The 20,286-nt window shown below is 44.0% G+C and overlaps 1 protein-coding gene across 1 annotated transcript in view; it reads left to right on the plus strand.

Annotated features, from left to right (window-relative positions):
* Positions 1–2,027: 2,027 nt before the first annotated feature.
* Positions 2,028–20,286, plus strand: part of LOC141113363 (P43 5S RNA-binding protein-like) — a 132,467-nt gene continuing 114,208 nt past the window's right edge. Inside the window, exon 1 of the mRNA XM_073606423.1 lies at positions 2,028–2,153. Coding sequence (XP_073462524.1) covers positions 2,028–2,153 — 126 coding nt within the window. The remainder of the gene's footprint in view (positions 2,154–20,286) is intronic.

A 20,286-nucleotide genomic window follows, 5' to 3' on the forward strand; every position in this document is an offset into this window, starting at 1 on the left:
CCATGTGATGTGATTTACTGTTTGCCCCATGCCCTGTGATGCTCCCTGATGTGTACCGCCTAATGTACCTTGTGCCCCATGATGTGCCCTACTGTATGCCCCATGATGTGCCCTACTATGTGCCCCATGATGTGCCCTACTGTGTGCACCATGCCCTGTGTTGTGCTCCGTGCCCTGCTGTGTACCCCATGATGTGCCCTACTGTGTGCCCCATGATGTGCCCTACTGTGTGCACCATGCCCTGTGTTGTGCCCGTGCCCTGCTGTGTACCCCATGATGTGCCCTGTGCCCCATGATGTGCCCTGCTGTGTGCCCCACTGTGGGCCTCATGCCCTGTGATGTGTCCCGTGCCCTGCTGTGTGCCATGTGATGTGCCTAACTGTGTGCCCCATGATTTGCCCTGTGCAGTACTGTGTGCCCAGTGATGAGCCCATAATGTGTCCTGCTTTGCCGCCCCCTGTAATGTGCACCAGTGTGCCCCATAATGTGCCCTGTTGCTCCCCATGTAGTGTGCCCTCCTAACCCCCTGTGCTCTTACCTGCTGAAATTCTGTGACAAATGCATGTTATGTGAACAGTGCAATATGTAGGTGGGGCTTTGTGCAGGTGTGGCTTGAGCGTGGGCGGGGACACAGGGGGGCCCCATGAGCTGTCGGTCCGCCCCTGAGCAGGAGTAATTTTTTATCATTCTTTCAAGGCCTATTCAAAATGAATGTGTGGCCTTAAAGAAACGTGAACCAAAGCAAAAAAACATTTATTAAAGAGGAATTGAACTTAAAAAATGCTGAAGTAGGATTTTTTTGACAGAGCAGACCCTATTGGCCCCTTGTGTCATAACTGCATCTCACTGCCTGTAAACATTGATGTACACTGAGCCATGCACACGCAGCTCAGCATATATTGACGGCATGGCTCTGTTCTGTGATGATGTGACTCCCATGCGCATGTGCGGAAGTGAGGTCATTGTGGCCTGGTCATCAAGTTGCTGAACTGTCTGTACCCGGCAGGGAAACTGGGAGAAAATGGAATCTCTCATGACCAGTGGGAGCGCCAAGACCCCAGCTCTAGAGGGGATTGTTTGTAAGGTAAGTCTGCTTTGATGTGCATATAAGTACATTATAGCTAAGCTAACAGATCCTGGAGGCCCATTAAAAATATTGCAGAGTTTAAAGCAGAAGCTTTAAAGCATAACTGCAATACATACAAATGTCTTTTAAAGACCATGGAAGTACAGAAACATATCAATTGATCTGCCAAAAATGCACTTAGCTCCTAAGGCCCCTTTCACACTGATGCAGTGTGGTTTGACAGCACTGCGGATGCAATGTAGTGTACCCACGGGTCTGGCAAGGGTCAGCTGAGCCTTCCCATAGAGTTGTATTGCGTTCCGCATTTTTGGTGTGCTTTCAAAAAGAGGGGAAAAAACTCTCAGGGAAAATGCCTCTAACCTGCGCCAAAGCGAAAAGGGGCCTAGGTTCTATTGTAAGCTTACAATGTGCGGAGGTTCCGTACTGTGGCTCCTGTCATTGATTTTTAACAGGCTGCTAGCCGTGACTGCACAAAACACCTGTCACTCCCAGCCATAAACATACGTTGTACAGGCCTCTGCACCTGTGTGAATGAGCCCTTAACACGTGCATATTATGCCCTAAGATAATGAAGCTAGGACAAAACTACCTCTGCAAATAATAAATTGATACTTTGTGGAAACAAACAATTTAAAATGGGAATCTGACATATACTGGAGCAGATAAATAAGGCTTTTCTGAGGTAATAAATCAGACAAATCAGTAATTGATATTTATCCTCTAATTTACTTTGAATGAGGAAATAAAAAACATGTGTGGTTATTACAAAAGTTAAAAGTGTTCATGGTCCAGCCCACAGTAACTATACAGGGCCTGAAGGTTTCATATAAAACAAATGAGGTGAAATTATGTGATGTGATACAGCTGGGAGAGGTAGAGCATTTATAAGTAACAGAGTCTGAGCAAAGTGTTGGCATTTAGAGAAGCAAAGAAAACTATTATGCAACAGTGTGTGGTGAACAAACCAGGCCCAAAGCCTGTCTTTTGTTGTCCCACTATAGGATGCAAGGCAACATTCTGCAAAAAACTGAGACTGCAAGAACATATGGTTAAACATACTGGACTGGTAAGGCTACTCATAGGGTGCTAATTAGAAAGGTTCATGTATAATGGACTTAAAGGAACCCCTTTTTTTTTTTTTTTTTATCTTTATCCAATCCTGTGTTTAAGGACTAATCAAAGTACCGGTATATCTTTTGTTCTTTTTTTTGTCTACAATTTCCTAGTGGTTTTTGGGATACTTGCAGGTTGAAATATAGGAGTTACTGTTATTTGAAAGTGCAAGTTCTCTGGCTGTCTTATGGCTTGCCATGGCAGTTAACTAGCACAAGTAAATGTGTATACATGGTTCTGGCATACCCCCCCCCTTTATTTTTTATATATATATATATATATATATATATATATATATATATATATATATATATATATATATATATATATATATTTTATAATTTAATTTTAATATCACTTCTGTTTGGGGGAAAAAAAAATGCTTTCCCCGCTTGTCAATTGAAACAGATTCTTTTCAATTAAAAAAAAAAAAACTCACTGGCTCTTAAAGAAAACTGGAGATTATTGTCATCTGTGTCTGGTTAGAGATTTCCCTTCACTTCTGGCCCACAGTGAAACTGGGATTGTGAGGGGAATTCCTGCATGTTACCAGAACTAGTGTACCCCATTGGAAGATTTTCACTTTTCCATATCCAGTGACAGGACAACTAGAAGGGATTGAGCCACAGAAAATGAATAAAAACCTCTGCCAGATTTTTATTATATCCAGAATTACAAAAACTTTTACCTTTCTAAGCTATTCTTTAATCTGGACATGGTCAACCCTAACTACTTTGGTTTAAAACCTGTATACTGTGTTTAGGAATAGCACCACACTGATGAAAAGTGCATATTCTTTGTTAAAACCCTAATTGTCCTTTGCTACTTCTGCTGGAAGGCGAGGAATAGTGGCACATGAAAGAGGCTGCCACCCATGTGAGCGATCATGAACGAGCTCTAACGTATGCATTTGTTAAGCCAACCAAAGTGGTTTAAAAACCAAATATAATCTTGGTGTGTGTGCACCTGGATTTACATGACTGGCTCCCAAATCTTAGACCCCATACACACTATTCGATTTTCTGCAGATTTTTGTTTTCAGATTTACCAAAACCATGTAGTGCAAGGGCCTGCCTGATTGCGTACAAATTGAAACTCTAAAGGTTTGACCTCATATTATATGGTTCTTGAAGACAAAAAATCTGCAGAAAATCTAATGGTGTGTATGAGGCTTTACTCCTGTCCACACTTAAAGCATAACTCCACTTTTGTTAAGGGGGGGGGGAGCCTTCCCCTCTGGATGACCTATGTATATTGCAAGGATTTTAATAAACTTTAATGCAGATTCCTGCATTTTGTTAAAGTGTTTTGTATCCATTTTCAGAGTCTGTGTATGGGAGTGGTTTTTAAAAGGGTCTGTATCCCTTTTTATATGTGATGAAGGGGTTTGTTTTTTTTTTTTGTTTTTTTTTTTTTTTTTGTTTTTTGCAGGGGATGCTCAATATTGACTTCCAGGTTACCTGTTTATTATAGAGGCGGCCCAGTGCTAGAATTCTTGCACTAACAATCATGGCTATACCTCACATGTGTGGTTTGAACACCGTTTATATAGGGGGAAGCGACTTGCATATATGTTCACTTCTGTGTGCGGGCACTGAGGGATGGGGCGCTTTCAAAAAAAATGCACTGTTGCTGTATAAGTGACACTGGCAAGGAAGGGGTTAACAGATTCAGGGGCAATCAAAAGGTGAAGTGTGCACCTAGGGAGTGACTTCTAACTGGGGGGGATGGTTTAACTAGAGCAAGAGAAATCTGTGTTCCTGATTAGCAGGAACACAAGATCTTTTCCTCTGACTGCACAGTGGTCTGCCTTGATTACATAGGCAGACCACGGTTCTGCGTCTCCAGCACACGGTCAGCGGGTCCTGGCAGCTGCTGGACCTGCTGATTGGCTCCCGGGAACATGTCACTGGCGACGTGTGCGCACGTCCGAGACCCAGAAGAGGAAACAAAGTACAGGTATGTTTTGTGCAGCCGGGCTGCCCTGCTGCAGCAAGTTGGTGGTCCAGAAGCAGTTAGAAAAAGAAGTCATCTCTTTAAGCCAGAGAACTGGAAGGAATGTCTGAGATTGCTCCAGTCCTCCAAGGGCATACAGCTGAGTGGGGGGTCATCTTGCCCTCACTCTACTTCCTGCCTGAAAATGGGGGGGGGGGGGGGGGGGGGCGCACCACAACCTCTAAAAGTGATCCCGTGGCAAATTTGCCGCCGGAATCACTTCAACAGATGCTGAATCACCCACAGAAATTATACTGGGGTTATGGCAGCTAGCTGCTGTATCAAAGTAATGACCAAAATGTAAACAAAGAAAAATAAACAGGGTTACTTATCCAGCGGTTCAATCTAATTGAGGGTTAATTATTTTTAATAAAAGATGGTAGAACTAGCAGCCACTATATTAATACAATCCATTCCTAAAAAAGAAGTCCTTAAGGCAAAGCAGCGCTTCCAAATGTTGTACACTGTTAGATGACAATAGTACAAAACACCCAGTGAGACAAATTCAGTCAAGATGCTTAACAGTTCATAGAAATTCAGCAGGTGTCTGGAGAGTCCACCTTCACCGCACTGCGTGATTCCACTCCCACGGGAATTGCACTTGCCAGAAATCTGTCAAAACGCTTTGGATATTTATGCCCAAACAATATCAGGAAATCATCATCCGGGGTATCTTAATTTAAAACACCAGGACCATGGATTGGTGCACTCGAAATCACAATCTCACTCATGTGATCATAGGTGTTTCCTCAAAACAATTAAAAATCAACATTTGATAAAATATCGCACTGCGTGCTGTCATTCGATACTCGCCACTCCTGAAGGTTGGTTTGTCTGTGGTGATTCCCGGGAAGAGATTGTATACATTGGAACAGTGCAGCAAGCCGTGTGCTCATGCCTAGACGTGTTTTCATCATTACGTCTTTCTCAATAGGCGTGGCCGCACGGCATGGACTTGCAACTTTATAGACTCTCTTTTATTCAGTCTTAACTCCTTCTAGTACATGGGGACAGATCTCCAGCGGTACTTGCCACAGAAGATATAAATTTAAAAAGCACCCCTAGCGATCCACATCGCCAGCATCTCAAAAATTATTGTATAAGGACAGCAGAATCCGATATCCCAGCAACCACAAACAGGGAATTTGAAGGCCACCCTACAGTGTGATGTGATGAAATCACATGTGCTAAAATCACATTTGATGTAATGAAACTTGTAAACCTGGTGCATAATAAATTGTGCTGATCATCCAAAGTAAAATTATATTTGATCGCTTCCATAAAACCATCATGGGTGACACTTAGCAAAAACTGTGTCACTGTAGCATAAATAACGGACATAATGTCACCTATCTCTGCCAGTTTCCCAGGTGATGCATTGATCGTGGTAATCCATCAAACTGTCTAACTCTTAAATGACGTATACAAAAAAGAATATCCAAGAAACTGCATACATCATGTAGCTTGTTAATTTAACACTCATTAATATAAAATTAGTGTGTACATGTGTTTCAGACTATATTGAACCATGTCAATAAAAGAAATCAGGAGTGTATACATATACATCCCAGACTTCATCCAATGCAATTGATACAACTGCTATTGGTTTAAACTTTAATCTCATAAAATTTTCTTTTTTTCTTTTTCTTTTTCTTTTTCTTTTTCTTTTTCTTTTTCTTTTTCTTTTTCTTTTTCTTTTTCTTTTTCTTTTTCTTTTTCTTTTTCTTTTTCTTTTTCTTTTTCTTTTTCTTTTTCTTTTTCTTTTTCTTTTTCTTTTTCTTTTTCTTTTTCTTTTTCTTTTTCTTTTTCTTTTTCTTTTTCTTTTTCTTTTTCTTTTTCTTTTTCTTTTTCTTTTTCTTTTTCTTTTTCTTTTTCTTTTTCTTTTTCTTTTTCTTTCTCTTTTTCTTTCTCTTTTTCTTTCTCTTTTTCTTTTTCTTTCTCTTTTTTTTTTTTCTTTCTTTCTTTTTTTTTTTTTTTCTTTCTCTTTTTTTTTTTTTTTTTTTTTTTTTTTTTTTCTTCCACCTTCTGCATGCATAAAGCAAAATATTACAGCGCACACATGCAAAAAAGACATTCACCTCCAGCAGGGCTAGCTTAAAACACCTTTTAAAAATATGGGGATTTGGTCACACCATATTGCTATATGGTGCTAAGCCCACTTTTTTTTTTTTTTTTTTTTTTTTTTTTTTTTTTTTCTTTCCTTTTGTCTAGGTGTTTTAAACTAGCCCTGCTGGAGGTGAATGTCTTTTTTTCCCTTATCGTCTTTCAGGACAGCACTTGAGAGAGTGACTCCTCCCCTTGCCAACAGGAAACACCTCTTCCACCAAACTTTAAAAGGAGGCTCCATTCCACACATTGTCAGTTTTTGTGTTTCCTCCGGAGGGAACACTTCGTGAGAAGTCAGGGCTCTCAGGTTTCCTGGATTTCCATCAAACACACTTTTTTACCTCATGAGAGCTGTTCCTCCCATTCCACAGCTGAGGTGAAGTGCTGCTGGCTGGGCTCCCTCTCCCTCTTCATATGGGCTCAGGGTGAGTCCGACTGTCGTGGGCATCGCTCCTAGGCGGCGGCAAGACAGGTGGTGGCCGTTTACTATTTTTTTTTTTTTTCTCAGGTCCACCGCCTGTTGCTTATTGCACCGCCGCCATCTTGGAGATGGCAGCGGGGCTCCATCCGCCGGAAGTGAGGCATCCGGAGGGGGTGGCGCCCACGGAACAGGCGTGCGGCGTCATTTCCGCCGGAAATCGCAGAGGGAAAGGGGAGGAACGGGGCTGGACTGGCGCTATTGGAGTCCGGAACCGGTGTTTAGCCACACAAACACAGCAAGCGCTCCTCGATGGAATCGATGGCGAGCTCTGATCCAGTGGCAAAAAGAAAATGTCCTTCATGTAAATCCAAGCTACCTGAAGGATGGAAGAAGACGTTATGTCAAGCTTGTATTGATTTGCTAGTTAAAGAAGAAGCTTCTTCTGCTTGCAGCGACTTGATTGCATCGGTTAAAAAGGAACTTGATGCGACTATTCAATCATTTCGCTCTTCCCTAGCAAACCCATCCCTGAGTCAGCCTACTACCTCACAGTCCTCCCAAGGCTCACTTATAGTCCCGGTGATGGAGACTGAGGCATCTCCTACCCCAGAGGGACATTCCCCCTCTCAATCTGAGGATTCTGATGAGGGTGAGGAAGGAGAAAATTTACCTTCAAGATTTAAATTGTCTTTAGAACAGGTAGATGGCCTGTTAAAAGCAATCTATACCACACTGGGTCTGGAGGAGGAAAGAAAGGAGTTATCTCTGCATGATAAAATGTATGCAGGGCTTAGCGAGTACAAAAATCGCAATTTCCCAGTACACTCTGTTATTTCTGAAGCTATTAAGAAAGAGTGGGCAGAGCCAGAGAGAAAGCCTTTCTTTCCCAAAGCCTTAAAAAGGCATTTCCCTTTTGATGAAGATCCAGCGGCGGTTTGGAACAAAAACCCCAAACTAGATGCCGCGTTTTCCCAGGTCTCAAGGTCTACAGATTTGGCATTCGAGGACATGGGGGTGTTGAGAGATCCCATGGATAAAAGGATGGACCAGCTACTAAAGAGGGCTTGGCAATCCATCATGGGAAATCTTAAACCTACTATGGCAACTACAGTGGTATCCAGAAATATGGAGTTCTGGTTAGAGCAACTTAAGGCCTATATCTCAGCAGACTCACCAAAACAAGAAATTTTGGATTCATTTTCAACTGTCTGCCGCTGTCGCATTTATATCTGATGCTTCAGCGGAATCAATTAAAATGACAGCTAGATCTGCTGCCCTAGCCAACTCAGCCAGAAGGGCTCTGTGGTTGAAAACTTGGCCGGGGGACGCGGCATCCAAAAACAAGCTGTGTGGGATACCGTTCCTGGGTGACTTGCTTTTTGGACCTGATTTAGATGCGGTTCTAGATAGAACTGCTGATAAAGTCTTTTCCCATCAAAAAGAAAAAGCAGCCAGTTAAACGTTTTTTTCGTTCCCAAAGGGCTCAAGAACAAACCAAACCCCAGGAGAAAAGAAAAAATTGGGCATCGCAGAAGGGTAAAGGCAAAGGAAAGGTCCTTTTCCATCCTCCTGCAGCCTCCGGTAAAGCACAATGACTTGTGCGTACCAGTGGGGGGAAGGCTTCAAAGTTTCCTTCCCCTTTGGGCCAGCATGACAGAAAGTCTATATATTTTGGACATGCTGTCCCAAGGTTACAGGATAGAGTTTTCGGATCGCCCGCCAGAAAGATTCTTTGTAACAAACCTACCAAGGGATCTAACAAAGGCTCTGGCCATGAAGAACCTTTTAAAGGATCTTAGGCACCAGAGGGTAGTGATACCAGTATCCCCAGAAGAACAGGGTCAGGGTTTCTATTCACACATCTTTCTGATGATAAAACCATCCGGAAACTTCCGTCTTATCCTCAACCTAAAACCCCTGAACAAGTCAGTCCTATACAAAAAGTTTTGTATGGACTCAATTTTCACGGTCAAACATTCTGACAAAAGATTGTTTTATGGCATCAATCGATCTGAGGGATGCTTATCTTCATATTCCTGTAGCGCCTCAGTCCCAGAAGTTCCTGAGGTTTGCGGTGAATATGGGCAAGGAGATTATACATCTTCAGTTCAGGGCCCTTCCCTTTGGCCTGTCGTCAGCTCCTCGTATTTTTACGAAGATAATGGCGGAAGCTCTCGCCCCTCTTCGACTCCAGGGGATTGCGGTAATTCCATATCTGGACGACCTCCTCTTTTTTGCCCCATCCAGGGAAAAGTTGCAGGAGGATTTGAACAAATCCCGCAGTCATTTGGAGTCACTAGGGTGGATAGCGAATGTTCAAAAATCAAATTTCATCCCAGCTCAGCAAGTACTGTTTCTGGGTTATTTGATAGATTCAGTGGAGCAAAAGATTTTTCTCCCAGAAGAGAAAAAGATCAAGGTCCAAAGGGTAATAACGGCACTACAAACAAATCAACTGATTTCAGTCCGAAAGGTTATGTCGGCTCTGGGGACATTAACCTCTTCAATGCCAGCTATCCAATGGGCAAGGCTGCATTTCAGGACTCTCCAGAGGTTCCTTCTAAGGACATGGAACCACAGGACGGAGAATTTGGATACAAAAGTAAAGATTCCCACCAGAGTCAAACGTTCACTTTGGTGGTGGAAAAGTCAGGTGGTACTGCAAAGAGGTCTTCTTTGGTCTTTTCCGACCGGGAAAGTGGTCACAACAGACGCCCGTTTGCAGGGATGGGGGGCCCACATGGGTCAGGCCTTAGTGCAGGGAACATGGTCCCAGTTCGAGGCCCAAAGATCCTCAAATTGGAGAGAGCTGAAGGCAGTTGCCCTAGCATTAGCTTTCTTCTCTCAAAACCTCATAGGTTGCCATGTCTAGATTTTGTCGGACAATGGCACGCCATAGCCTACCTGAACAAACAGGGAGGCACAAGAAGCAGGGCCCTTCACTTACTGTCAGTAGAGATTCTGGAGTGGGCGGAGAACCACTTACTATCTCTATCCGCGGTCCATCTAAAAGGCACGTTGAACGAAGTAGCGGATTATCTGAGCCGACAAAGTTCAGGAATCAGAGTGGAGTCTGAACAGGAAGGTGTTTGCATTAATCACCAGTGTTTTGGGGCCTTCCGCAGGTAGATCTGTTTGCTTCAAAACAAAACACGCAGCTCCCGAATTTTTTCTCACTTCAGAGAGACATTTGCTCTCAGGGGATAGATGCTCTGGCACATCCGTGGGATTTTCACCTAGGGTATGCTTTTCCTCCATTTCGATTAATCCCTCTAGTGTTGAGGAAAATACTGAAAGAGTATCAATCATTTTGATTACTCCATATTGGCCAAAGAGAGCTTGGTTTTCCATGATTCTGCAGTTGGCAATCAAACCATGTTGGCATCTCCCGCTCAGTCAGGATCTGTTGATTCAGGGGCCAGTGCTTCATCCAGAGGTAGACGGGTTAAAGCTCACTGCCTGGTATCTGAGGAGCAATTAATGAGCAGCAAAGGCTTTTCAGAACGTTTAACTGCTACGTTGCTTTCCAGTAGGAAAAAGGTAACCAGGGATATTTACGCCAAAGTATGGAAAGTCTATGTTTCTTTCTGTCATTCCGAACATAGGGGGGTTAAAGACCTAGTTTCAGTGCTGGAATTTTTGCAAAAAAGGTGCAGACAAGAATCTGGCGGTCAGCACTCTTAAGGTGCAGGTGGCTGCCTTGGGAGTTTATCTGGAGAGATCCTTATCTTCAGAAACTCTGATCATGAGATTTTTCAAAGCACTTTCCAGGTCGAGACCGGTACCGGTGAAGCATTTCCCAAATTGGGATCTCTCGGTGGTTCTGCAGGCTCTGGCAAAAGAACCATTTGAGCCTTTACAGGCCATATCCCTAAAGAATTTAACTTTGAAGACTATTTTTCTGGTCGCAATTACTTCAGCAAGAAGGATTAGTGAACTGCACGCCCTATCAGTAAAAGGGCCTTTTTTGTCAGTTTTTCCTGATAGAGTTGTCCTTAAAGTAGATCCGGGGTTTTTGCCAAAAGTGGCAAGCTTTAGTAACAGGTCTCAAGGGATTACTCTACCAACCTTTTCTGCTAACCCTTCGGGTGCAAAGGAAGAGCAGTTTCACAATTTAGACGTAAGACGTATCCTATTACAGTATTTGGGAGTAACAGGAGGGTTTAGAGTTTCAGATTCATTATTTGTTCTTTTTTCTGGAAACAAGAAAGGCCAACAAGCATCAAAAGCATCATTGGCTAGATGGCTTAAGACAGCTATTTCTGTAGCCTATTCTCAAATGGGTTTATCTTCCCCGCTGGGAATTAGGGCTCATTCAACAAGAGTGCATGCCACTACATGGGCAGAAAGAGCTGGTGCAACCCCAGATCAGATTTGTAAGGCGGCTACGTGGTCAAGCTACTTAACGTTTGTCCGTCATTACAGACTGGATCTCCTATCAGCAGGTGATCAGGCTTTTGGCAGAAAGGTTCTGCAGGCTGTGGTCCCTCCCTAGGGGGGTAAGTCTCTATTATCCTCTCAAGTGCTGTCCTGAAAGACAAGGGAAAATTCAAGTTAGACTTACCGGTAACTTGTTTTCCTTGAGTCTTTCAGGACAGCAGCATCCCGCCCTATTGTGTGTCTATCTAATCTATCGGGCCGGAGGTTCTCTACTACTACTGACAATGTGTGGAAAGGAGCCTCCTTTTAAAGTTTGGTGGAAGAGGTGTTTCCTGTTGGCAAGGGGAGGAGTCACTCTCTCAAGTGCTGTCCTGAAAGACTCAAGGAAAACAAGTTACCGGTAAGTCTAACTTGAATTTTTGCATGTGTGTGCTGTAATATTTTCCTCTGCTGTATGGTCTCATGGCTGCACCAGCTTTAATGCATCTTTTAGGGTGTGCCCCCCAAATATCTTTGTCTTCTGCATGCGTAAAACCCATTTCTATCCCAAAACATTATTGGTCTTTGAGGTTGATCTAAGACCTTTTTAACTATACTATCGCCGAAAGAAGCAGACTTCCTATTGATGGGTTCCTTTGGGAGGGCCTTAATTAAGGTTCTTGTCTATATTTAGGATATCCCAATGCTTTTTAAAAATCTGTTCTACTTCTCAAAGTTGGGAATGAAAGTTGCTTATGAATCCCCCATTCATGTCTTTCATCTGACCTTTTCTCTATCCTCAAAGCACCATGTTTGGGAGTGTTGACCTACTTGCTGAATTCAACAATCCAACTGTTCTACTTTATATCTATTTTCCAAAATGTCTTTCAGGACAGTACCGGAGAGATCATGGCAGCAGCTCCTCCCACAGGAAACGCCTCATCAATTAAGTCTATTAGGAGGCCTCCACATTTCTTCCATCGGTTTTTTGTTTCCTCCAGCCAGAGGAACACCCCTGGTGGGAGCCATGATCTCTCAGGGCTTTCCTGGGAGACAAAAGGTTCTCACCTGTCAGTTGTTGGTGTGTTTTTTGTTTGTGGTTTTTTTTTTTTTTTTTTTAATTTTTTTCACAGAATGGGCGGTTTTGCTGTTAGGGGCGGCCAGTGGGGACTATCGCAGGACAGCGGCAGTGGGGAATGAGCAGCCGCCATTGTTCTGGTGGCCAAGGAGAGCCTCGGCCGCATCCTGCATGGGAAGAGACAGCACTTCCGGGTCGGTGCACGGCGTCATTTCCAGTCGCAAGCGCAGGGGGAGAGGGCAGGGTCACCTAAAATCTGGACCAGGTGTTCTTTCACCGTGTCTGCAGTGCAGCTATGGAGATCGATGCAGCGGATAAGGGGGCAAGCCAAGGCACCAGCAAGACCAAGGTAAGGGACTGTGTCCTATGCTACTCTGGGCTGTTTTCTCCTGTGGGGGTTACTTCACCCTTCTCCACCCTCAGTCTCCCTGGGAATGTATGATGCAGTGGCTAGTGGGATTAGCATTCTGCCTAGCAGCAGGGTTACAAAAGGTGGTGTTGGCTTGCTTGGGCACAGGGAAGTAAGAAGTTTTTCCTAGTGCACCTGGGTGTTTTACCTGTGCTGTGCAGCAACCTTTTCAGCGTGGTTCCTTGTCTGTCTTCTGTTTTTGTCCAGGCCAAAAGTTCTGTCCAACCAGTCAAGAGAAGGTGCCCTGTCTGCAAAGAAAAATTAAGCAAAGTTTAGACCAAATCGCTTTGTGCAGATTGCATTGCAAATCTAATCAGGGAGGAGTCTCCATCCCTTTGTGGCAATTTGGTTACAACTATTAAGGATGAGCTCCGTACCACCTTTCAAGCCTTTAGGTCAAACCTAAGAGAAGATCCAGGTCCCTCAGGGGAACCCAGGGCCCTGCAACTAACAGGGGGTCCGATCTCTCAGGACACTTCCCAAGAATCTGCTTCCCTCACTCCAGATGGAACAGGTTTGGAGGAGGAAAATTAAGCAGATGTTGCTAGAAGAGGTTGGAGGACTCTTGAAGGTAATCCATGCTACTTTGGGGATAGAGGAAAAGGAGCTCTCACTGCATGACCGCATGTTCACAGGTTTGGGAGACTCAAAAGGCTGTACTTTTCCAGTCCATTCAATCACAGATATGATTTAAAAAAAGAATGGCTTGAACCTAACCTGAAGAAAACTTTTTTTTTTTTTTCTCCTTCTTCCCCCTAAGACAGTTCCTGTTTTTTGAGGAGAATCCTGACTATCTGGAACAAGGTTCCAAAACTGGATTCCGCCTTTTCACAGGTCTCGCAGTCTACTGACCTTGCTTTTGAGGATATGGGCACACTAAAGGAGCCCATGGATAAAAGTATGGACCTGCTTCTTAAAAGAACCTGGCAATCAGTGGTGAACAATCTGAAACCAGCAATGGCAACATGTGTTGGTAGGAACTTGGAACACTGGATTAATCAGATGAAGGCCCATGCTATGGCAGATTCCCCAAAACAGATTCTGGACTCCTTTACAACTTTATCTGCATCAGTATCCTACATTGCGGATGCTTCAGCAGAATCTATTCGCAGGTCAGCAGCTTTAACAAACTCTGCTAGGAGGACTTTGTGGCTGAAAACTTGGCCAGGGGATGCTGCATAGCATTGAGGTCGACCGATATATTGGCCGATGTGTGGTGTTTTTTAATTAATCGTCATCGACCGATTGTGCTGATAAAAAAGCCGATTTAAAACTTCAGCGTGACTTGCAAATGACTTCTGTAATAGAAGTCCATGCAAGTTGCCTGAAGTCTTCCTGTGGAACGACTCCTATCTGGGGAGCCTGCCAGGTCTGAGAAGAACCAAAGTGATCCAATGTTTATACTTATCAATGGACTGAACTGTGTGTAGGAGTTCTCAGTTTAACCACTTAAAGACTAAATCTTTTCTGACTCTTGGTATGTATGTCCTAGGGACTAAACGGTTGTTGCAAAATTTTGTCACACGGCATTTGCGCAGCGGTCTTTCAAACACAATTTATTTATTTTTTTGGAAAAAAATATACTAATGAATTAAATGAAAACAGTAAAGTTATGGGGTGTACACACGGTCTGACTTTTTGACCGGACTGGTCCAATGGACCAAATCCGGCGCACAATCCGCTCGTGTGTGGGCTTCAGCTGACTTTTCCAGTCGCAAATCTGACGGACTTTAGATTTGGAACAGGCTTCAAATCTTTACGTCGTAACTCCGCCGGACCCAGAAATCCGCTCGTCTGTATGCTAGTCCGACTGACAAAATGCTAGGGCAGCTATTGGCTACTGGCTATCAACTTATTTTAGTCCGGTGTACGTCATCACGTACAAATCCGTCAGACTTTGGTGTGATCGTATGTAGGCAAGTCTGTTCGTTAGAAAGTCCGCTGGAAAATTTGTCGGACCAGTCCGGTCAAAGTCTGCCCATGTGTATGCGGCATTAGCCTTTTTATCCAAAAGTTTTGATTACCTGTTTTTGTGTGTTTTAAAAAAAAAAACAAAAAAAACAAACAAAAAAAAACAAACACACACTATCTTAATCAAAATTATACATATAAGTGAACTGATTGGAGGTTTGCTTTGTTTAAATGTAAAATTTTCTCTATTACTCTAATTAGGCTGATTTCACACTAGAATGGGCTGGCATTGACTGTAAAACGCTGCTAGTTTTAGCGGCGCTATTCGGCTGCTAGCGGGGCGCTTATAACCCAGCATGTAGCTCTACTGTCAAATAGCTTTGCAGGTGCTTCAGCATTCATTTCAATGGGCAGGAGTGGTGGAGGAGAGAGGTGTATATACAGCTCCAAAGATGCTGCTTGCAGGACTTTTTATAACGTTCTGCCAGAGCATCGCCTCAGTGTAAAAGCACTCGGGCTTTCACACTGACTGCAGGAGAGCCGTTTTTTTGCAGGTGCTATATTTGGCCCAAAAGCACCTGAAAAACCCCCCAGTGTGATAGGGGTCTAACTGTTAGATTTTTTTTTTGAGATGAAGAGAGAAAAAAAAATGGCATTATATATCGGCCACCATGATTTCTAAATATCGGCATCGACCAGAGAAAAAACCTATATCGGTCAACCTCTAGTGTAGCCATTCTTGACCGAATGGCTGATTAAAAAGGTTGTTTCTGGTCAAGAAGAAACAGGTGCAGACCCGTGTGGTGTTTTTGGTGTGTGTTTGTTTGTTTTTTTTTTTTTTTTTTTTTTTTGTTCCGGCCTCTAAAAGGGCAGGAGGAAGGAAAAATGCAGTGCAAGAAGAAGCGAAAGGAGTTTCTTCCTCAGTGGAGAGCCACTACTTCAAACCAGTTTATTGTGAATATGCTCTCCCAGGGATATGTGATAGAATTCACGGAAGAACCTCTGAAAAGATTCTTGTCAAACGTCCTAAAGGATCCAGTCAAGGCTTTTGCCATGAAGTCCTTAATCCAGGAACTGAAATCCCAGAGTCATTGTTCTGGTCCCTACAGGGGTGTTCTTCCAGGGTTTCTACTCGCACATGTTTCTTGTTCATAAACCCTCGGTAAAGTTCCGTCTCATCCTAAATCTCAAGATGCTAAACCAATTGAGTACAGAAGATTTTGGATGGATTCCATTTTCTCAGTAAACCTCCTGAGTCAAGGGTGCTACATGGCATCAATAGATTTACAGGATGTCTACCGCCACATTCCTATTGCCGCCAGGTCCCAGAAATATCTGAGGTTAGCCCTGAAAGATGGAGAGAACGTGGTACACCTGCAATTCAGAGCACTCCCATTCAGCCTGTCATCGTCCCCAAGGGTGTTCACGAAGATAATGGCCGAAGTGCTGGCACCTCTGCATCTAGAAGGAATTTCAGTGATTCCTTATCTGGAGGACATGCTGTTTTTTGCTCAAACCAGAGAAGGTCTTCAGAAAAACTTGGTCAGAGCCCATGTTCACCTAGAATCCATAGGGTGGATCTTAAACCTCAAAGTCAAATCTGATTCCCTCACAGGAAATGTTATTCCTGGGTTTCCGTATCAACTCTTTGGAGCAAAAAAATTTTCTCCCAGAAGAAAAACAGAAAAAGTTGGTAGAAGTGGTGTCACTGTTATAGTCCAGTCAGCTTCTGTCCATCAGGAAGATCATGTCGGCTTTGGGAACCCTGACCCCTACCATACCGTCAGTTCAGTGGGCAAAACTCCATTTCAGACCTGCAAAGCTTTTTGTTAAACCTGGGATCACCAGCAAGATTCACTAGTGAAGATCCCCACCATGATAAGTCTCTGGTGGAAGAACCGGACAAGATATTTAGTGGGCCTGTTATGCTCCTTCCCAACCCAGGTAAGGGTAATAACCAATGCCAGTTCCCGGGGGGGGGGGGGCTCACATGAGCGGTTGGTGAGCTCAGGGCTTGAGGTCCTTAAACTGGAGGGAACTAAAGGCGATTAGAAATTGCTTTTACTGACGTTTGCTGAAGTTCAAGGAAGGCATACACAGATCCTGTCAGACAATGCCACGGCCTACATAGACAGGGGGGCACCAGAAGCAGAGTTCTTCAGGGCCTAGCAGGAATCTTCCTAAGCTGGGCAGAACGCCATACTCTATCCTTGTCCGTGGTCCACCTAAAGGGGACTCTAAACAGGGTAGCTGAGTTCCTCAGCAGGAACCAGGTATACGAATCGGAGTGGCAATTGAATCCCAGATGTCTTCCAGTTAGTGAAGAAATGGGGGTGGCCAAGAGTGGATCTCTACGACCCAGGAAAATACACAGGTGTTTTGCTTCTCCCTGAACAGGAACGAGTCATCCCTGGGGTAGATGCTCTGGCGCACAGTTAGAAATTTCACCTCCTGCTATGCCTTTCCCCCTTTTCAGCTTATCCCTCAGGTCATAACAAAAATCCAGAAAGAGGATATGACCGTAATCCTCATCACTCCCTTCTGGCCCAAAAGGCCTTGGTTTTCATCCCTTCTACAGATGCAGCTCGAACCGTATTGGCACCTTCCGTTGAGACAAGACCTGCTGATACAAGGTCCCCTGCTTCACCAGGAAGTAGCAAAGCTAAAACTCAGCTTGGCTTCTGAGAAGCTTTTGAGGAGAAAAGGTTTCTTAGGTTGGTTGCTACCCTCCTATCCATCTATGGTGGTGATCAAAAGCTTTCCATTGTGGGACTTTATCAGTTCTACAGGCCCTGACCGGGGAACCTTTCAAACCATTAATGTGGCTATAACAGCTCGACGAATTGGTGAGCTGCAAGCCTTGTCAATCAGGGAGCCTTTTTTCCCTTTTTTTTTTTTTTTTTTAACTGAAAGTCACTTCAGTCCCAAATCGAACCCAAGAGATGCTTCCTATGTATTCTAATTCTTCAGGTAAGAAGGAAGAATTCCATGCCCTGGATGTTAAAAGAGCAGTCTTAAGTTACCTGGAAGCCATTATGACTTTAGACATTCAGACGCATTATTTCTTTGCTGTTAGTAAAGGTAGATAAGCTACCAGAGGAACCATTGCTAGATGGTTGAGAATGGCTATCTCAGAGGCCTATTCCCTTACAGGCCAGGAGAGTCCAGTGAGTATTCGGGCTCATTCTACAAGGGCTTTGGCGGTGAGTTGGGCAAAAAAAGCTGGTGCCACCCCCGAACGAATATGTAAGGCAGCTACATGGACAAGTCTGACGACCTTTGCCCGTCATTATAGGTTAGACCTCATGACGGCTGGGGACCAGGCTTTTGCAAGGAAAGTTACAGGCTGTTGTCCCACCCTAAATGGGGTAAGTCTCAATTATCCTCTGGGGTGTTTTGGAAAAATTCAAGTTAGACTTAACAACTTGTTTTCCAATAGGCTTTCAGGACAGCAGTAACCCGCCCTTTTTTATTTGGTTGCTGTAATACTATGATATAACTGTCACTTATGTGTTGTAGCTGGGGCTGGAGGTTCTCTACAAACTGGTGGAGGCCCCCTAATAAAGACCTAATTGATGAGGTGTTTCCTGTGGGAGGAGGAGCCATGATCTCTCAAGTGTTGTCCTGAAAGACAAGTTACCAGTAAGTCTAACTTATTTTATTTTTTTTTTTTTTTTTTTTTTTTTTAACACATCTGAGTGAACCCGGAAATCAGATTCAGAGGTACAATTCCTCCTTATCCGCATGAACTGTCCCTTTGGTATATTTCGTAGCCACGTTGGCTGGTGGCCACTATGTATTGATGGGTAACTGTTACGGTCCGAATCTTTAAAATATGCTTTAGTAACTAATTGTTTGGACTGTCCCATAACTGTCACGTCCAGATAATTCACCTGTTCAGTATTTCTGGTAGTCCAGTTTAATATTCGTATTTGCATTTTAGAATACTTATTTATACTTAATTATACAATTTGGAAGCGCTGCTTTGCCTTAAAGACCTTTTTTAGGAATGGCTTATGGATCAATTGCCTAAATGTACTGTGGTTGGTCAGCAAACGTTTCAATCGCTTTTGTAGGGCAAAGTACATGGGTCACTTTAATGCCCTGCTCCTCAGAGCACTTTCTCACCTCGTCTTTCAGGACAGCACCTGGAGAGTGCAGCTTCGCCCACTTTCCCAGGAAACACTGCAGACAGTTTCTTTATAGACTGGACACTTCCACTATGCCCTCAGTTTGTAGTGTTTCCTCTGCCATGGTGGAAGTGCTGCAGGGAACCAAGGGTCTGCTATGCTCTCTCCGGGTGGGGATGGTATGAGGGCATGCCTGTGGGGTAGTATGCAGGCCAGCCCAGCATCCCCCCCCCTTATTGGAGGGGGGTGCTCCAGTGTCTCCTCTTCATACCCGGTGAGGGTTCAGGCTGCTCTCTCCAGACCAGCGGCTGTGGGCTGGAAGGAGGGATGGCATGCTTCAGTGGTGAGAGCAGGGTTTCCTCTGTTTTCTTTCAGCCTTCATGCTTTCTGGGTCCCGGATGCCGAGCACGTAATTTCCGGCCAGGGGTGGAACTTCCAGCAGTGCGGCTTGGCTTCCAGTTCCAGCTGCTGATACGCAGGATGAGGAGGCAGCCTTAGCTGGTGTAATTTCCGGTCCTCGTAGCGGCGAAAGGACTGGGAAATTCAAATAAAAAAGCAGTTGGTCGCCACTACAACCTCTGCAGCATGGAAGAGGAACAACTGGCAGTAGCAGGTGCCACAAACGCCAGCCAGACCCCGGTAAGCAGGGGCAGAGGCCCCTGTATATTATCCATTTGGGTCTTGTGTTTTTTCCCTCTTACTCCCCTGGGGGGAGGGAAGGGAGCCTGGACCATACTAAGGAGTTTTTTTCTTTAGCATGATGACTCTGTGGGGAGATTTACTAGACAGCTGTGGTAACAAACACAGGGGCTAAAGGGTTAGCGTTTCTATTTGGCAGCTGGTTATTTTTTGCAGGGTTAAAAGGCTTGCTACTGTTTAGGTGTGTATGTTTTAATAGAGGGCTGGTTTTGGTGTATTTCAGACAAAGGTTAAAGAAAACAAAACCTTCCTCCCTTCCTCCTAAAAGGAAATGCCCATCCTGCAAAAATACACTTGGGGAGTCTTGGAACAAAGTGTTATGCAGGACCTGTATAGCGGATCTAGTTGAGGAGACTTCCTCAGCTACTCAACCAGGAGAACTATTAAACTCCTTCCAGAAAGAACTGGCGGACACGTTTTGAGACGCGCCATTCTTACCTGGATAAGCGCCCGGCTGCACTGTAAAGGCAGCACAATACCCTGTTGTCTTATTTCTGCATCAATTCGGAGGATGAAGAGGTTTCATCTTCACGCTATAGATTCTTTTAGAAGAGGTGGATGATCTTTTAAAGACTATCCATACAACTTTAAACATTAAAGAGGACACAGCCAGTTGCTACATGATAAAATGTTCCAAGGCATGGGTGAAGAGAACAATCGGGTATTTCCAATACATAAATTTCTATCTGAAATGGTGAAAGGGCTCCTTTTTAAATCTCTCTCAAACTGAGATTTCCTTTCGAGGAGGATAGCGTTCAAGTATGGAATAAAAAAAAAAAAAAAGCTTGATGCAGCTTTTTCACAAGTTTCAAGACCTGGTTTTTGAGGATATGGGCGTCCTAAAAGACGCCATGGATAAAAGGGCAGATTCCCTATTGAAAAAGCATGGGATTCAACCCTAGCCAATTTAAAACCAGCCATGGCATCAACTGTGGTGGCCAGGAACCTAGAGCACTGGCTTAAACAGTTGAAAACCCA

This window comes from Aquarana catesbeiana, linkage group LG12 (genome assembly GCF_042186555.1).
Source record: "Aquarana catesbeiana isolate 2022-GZ linkage group LG12, ASM4218655v1, whole genome shotgun sequence".
NCBI classification, from domain to species: Eukaryota; Metazoa; Chordata; class Amphibia; order Anura; family Ranidae; genus Aquarana; species Aquarana catesbeiana.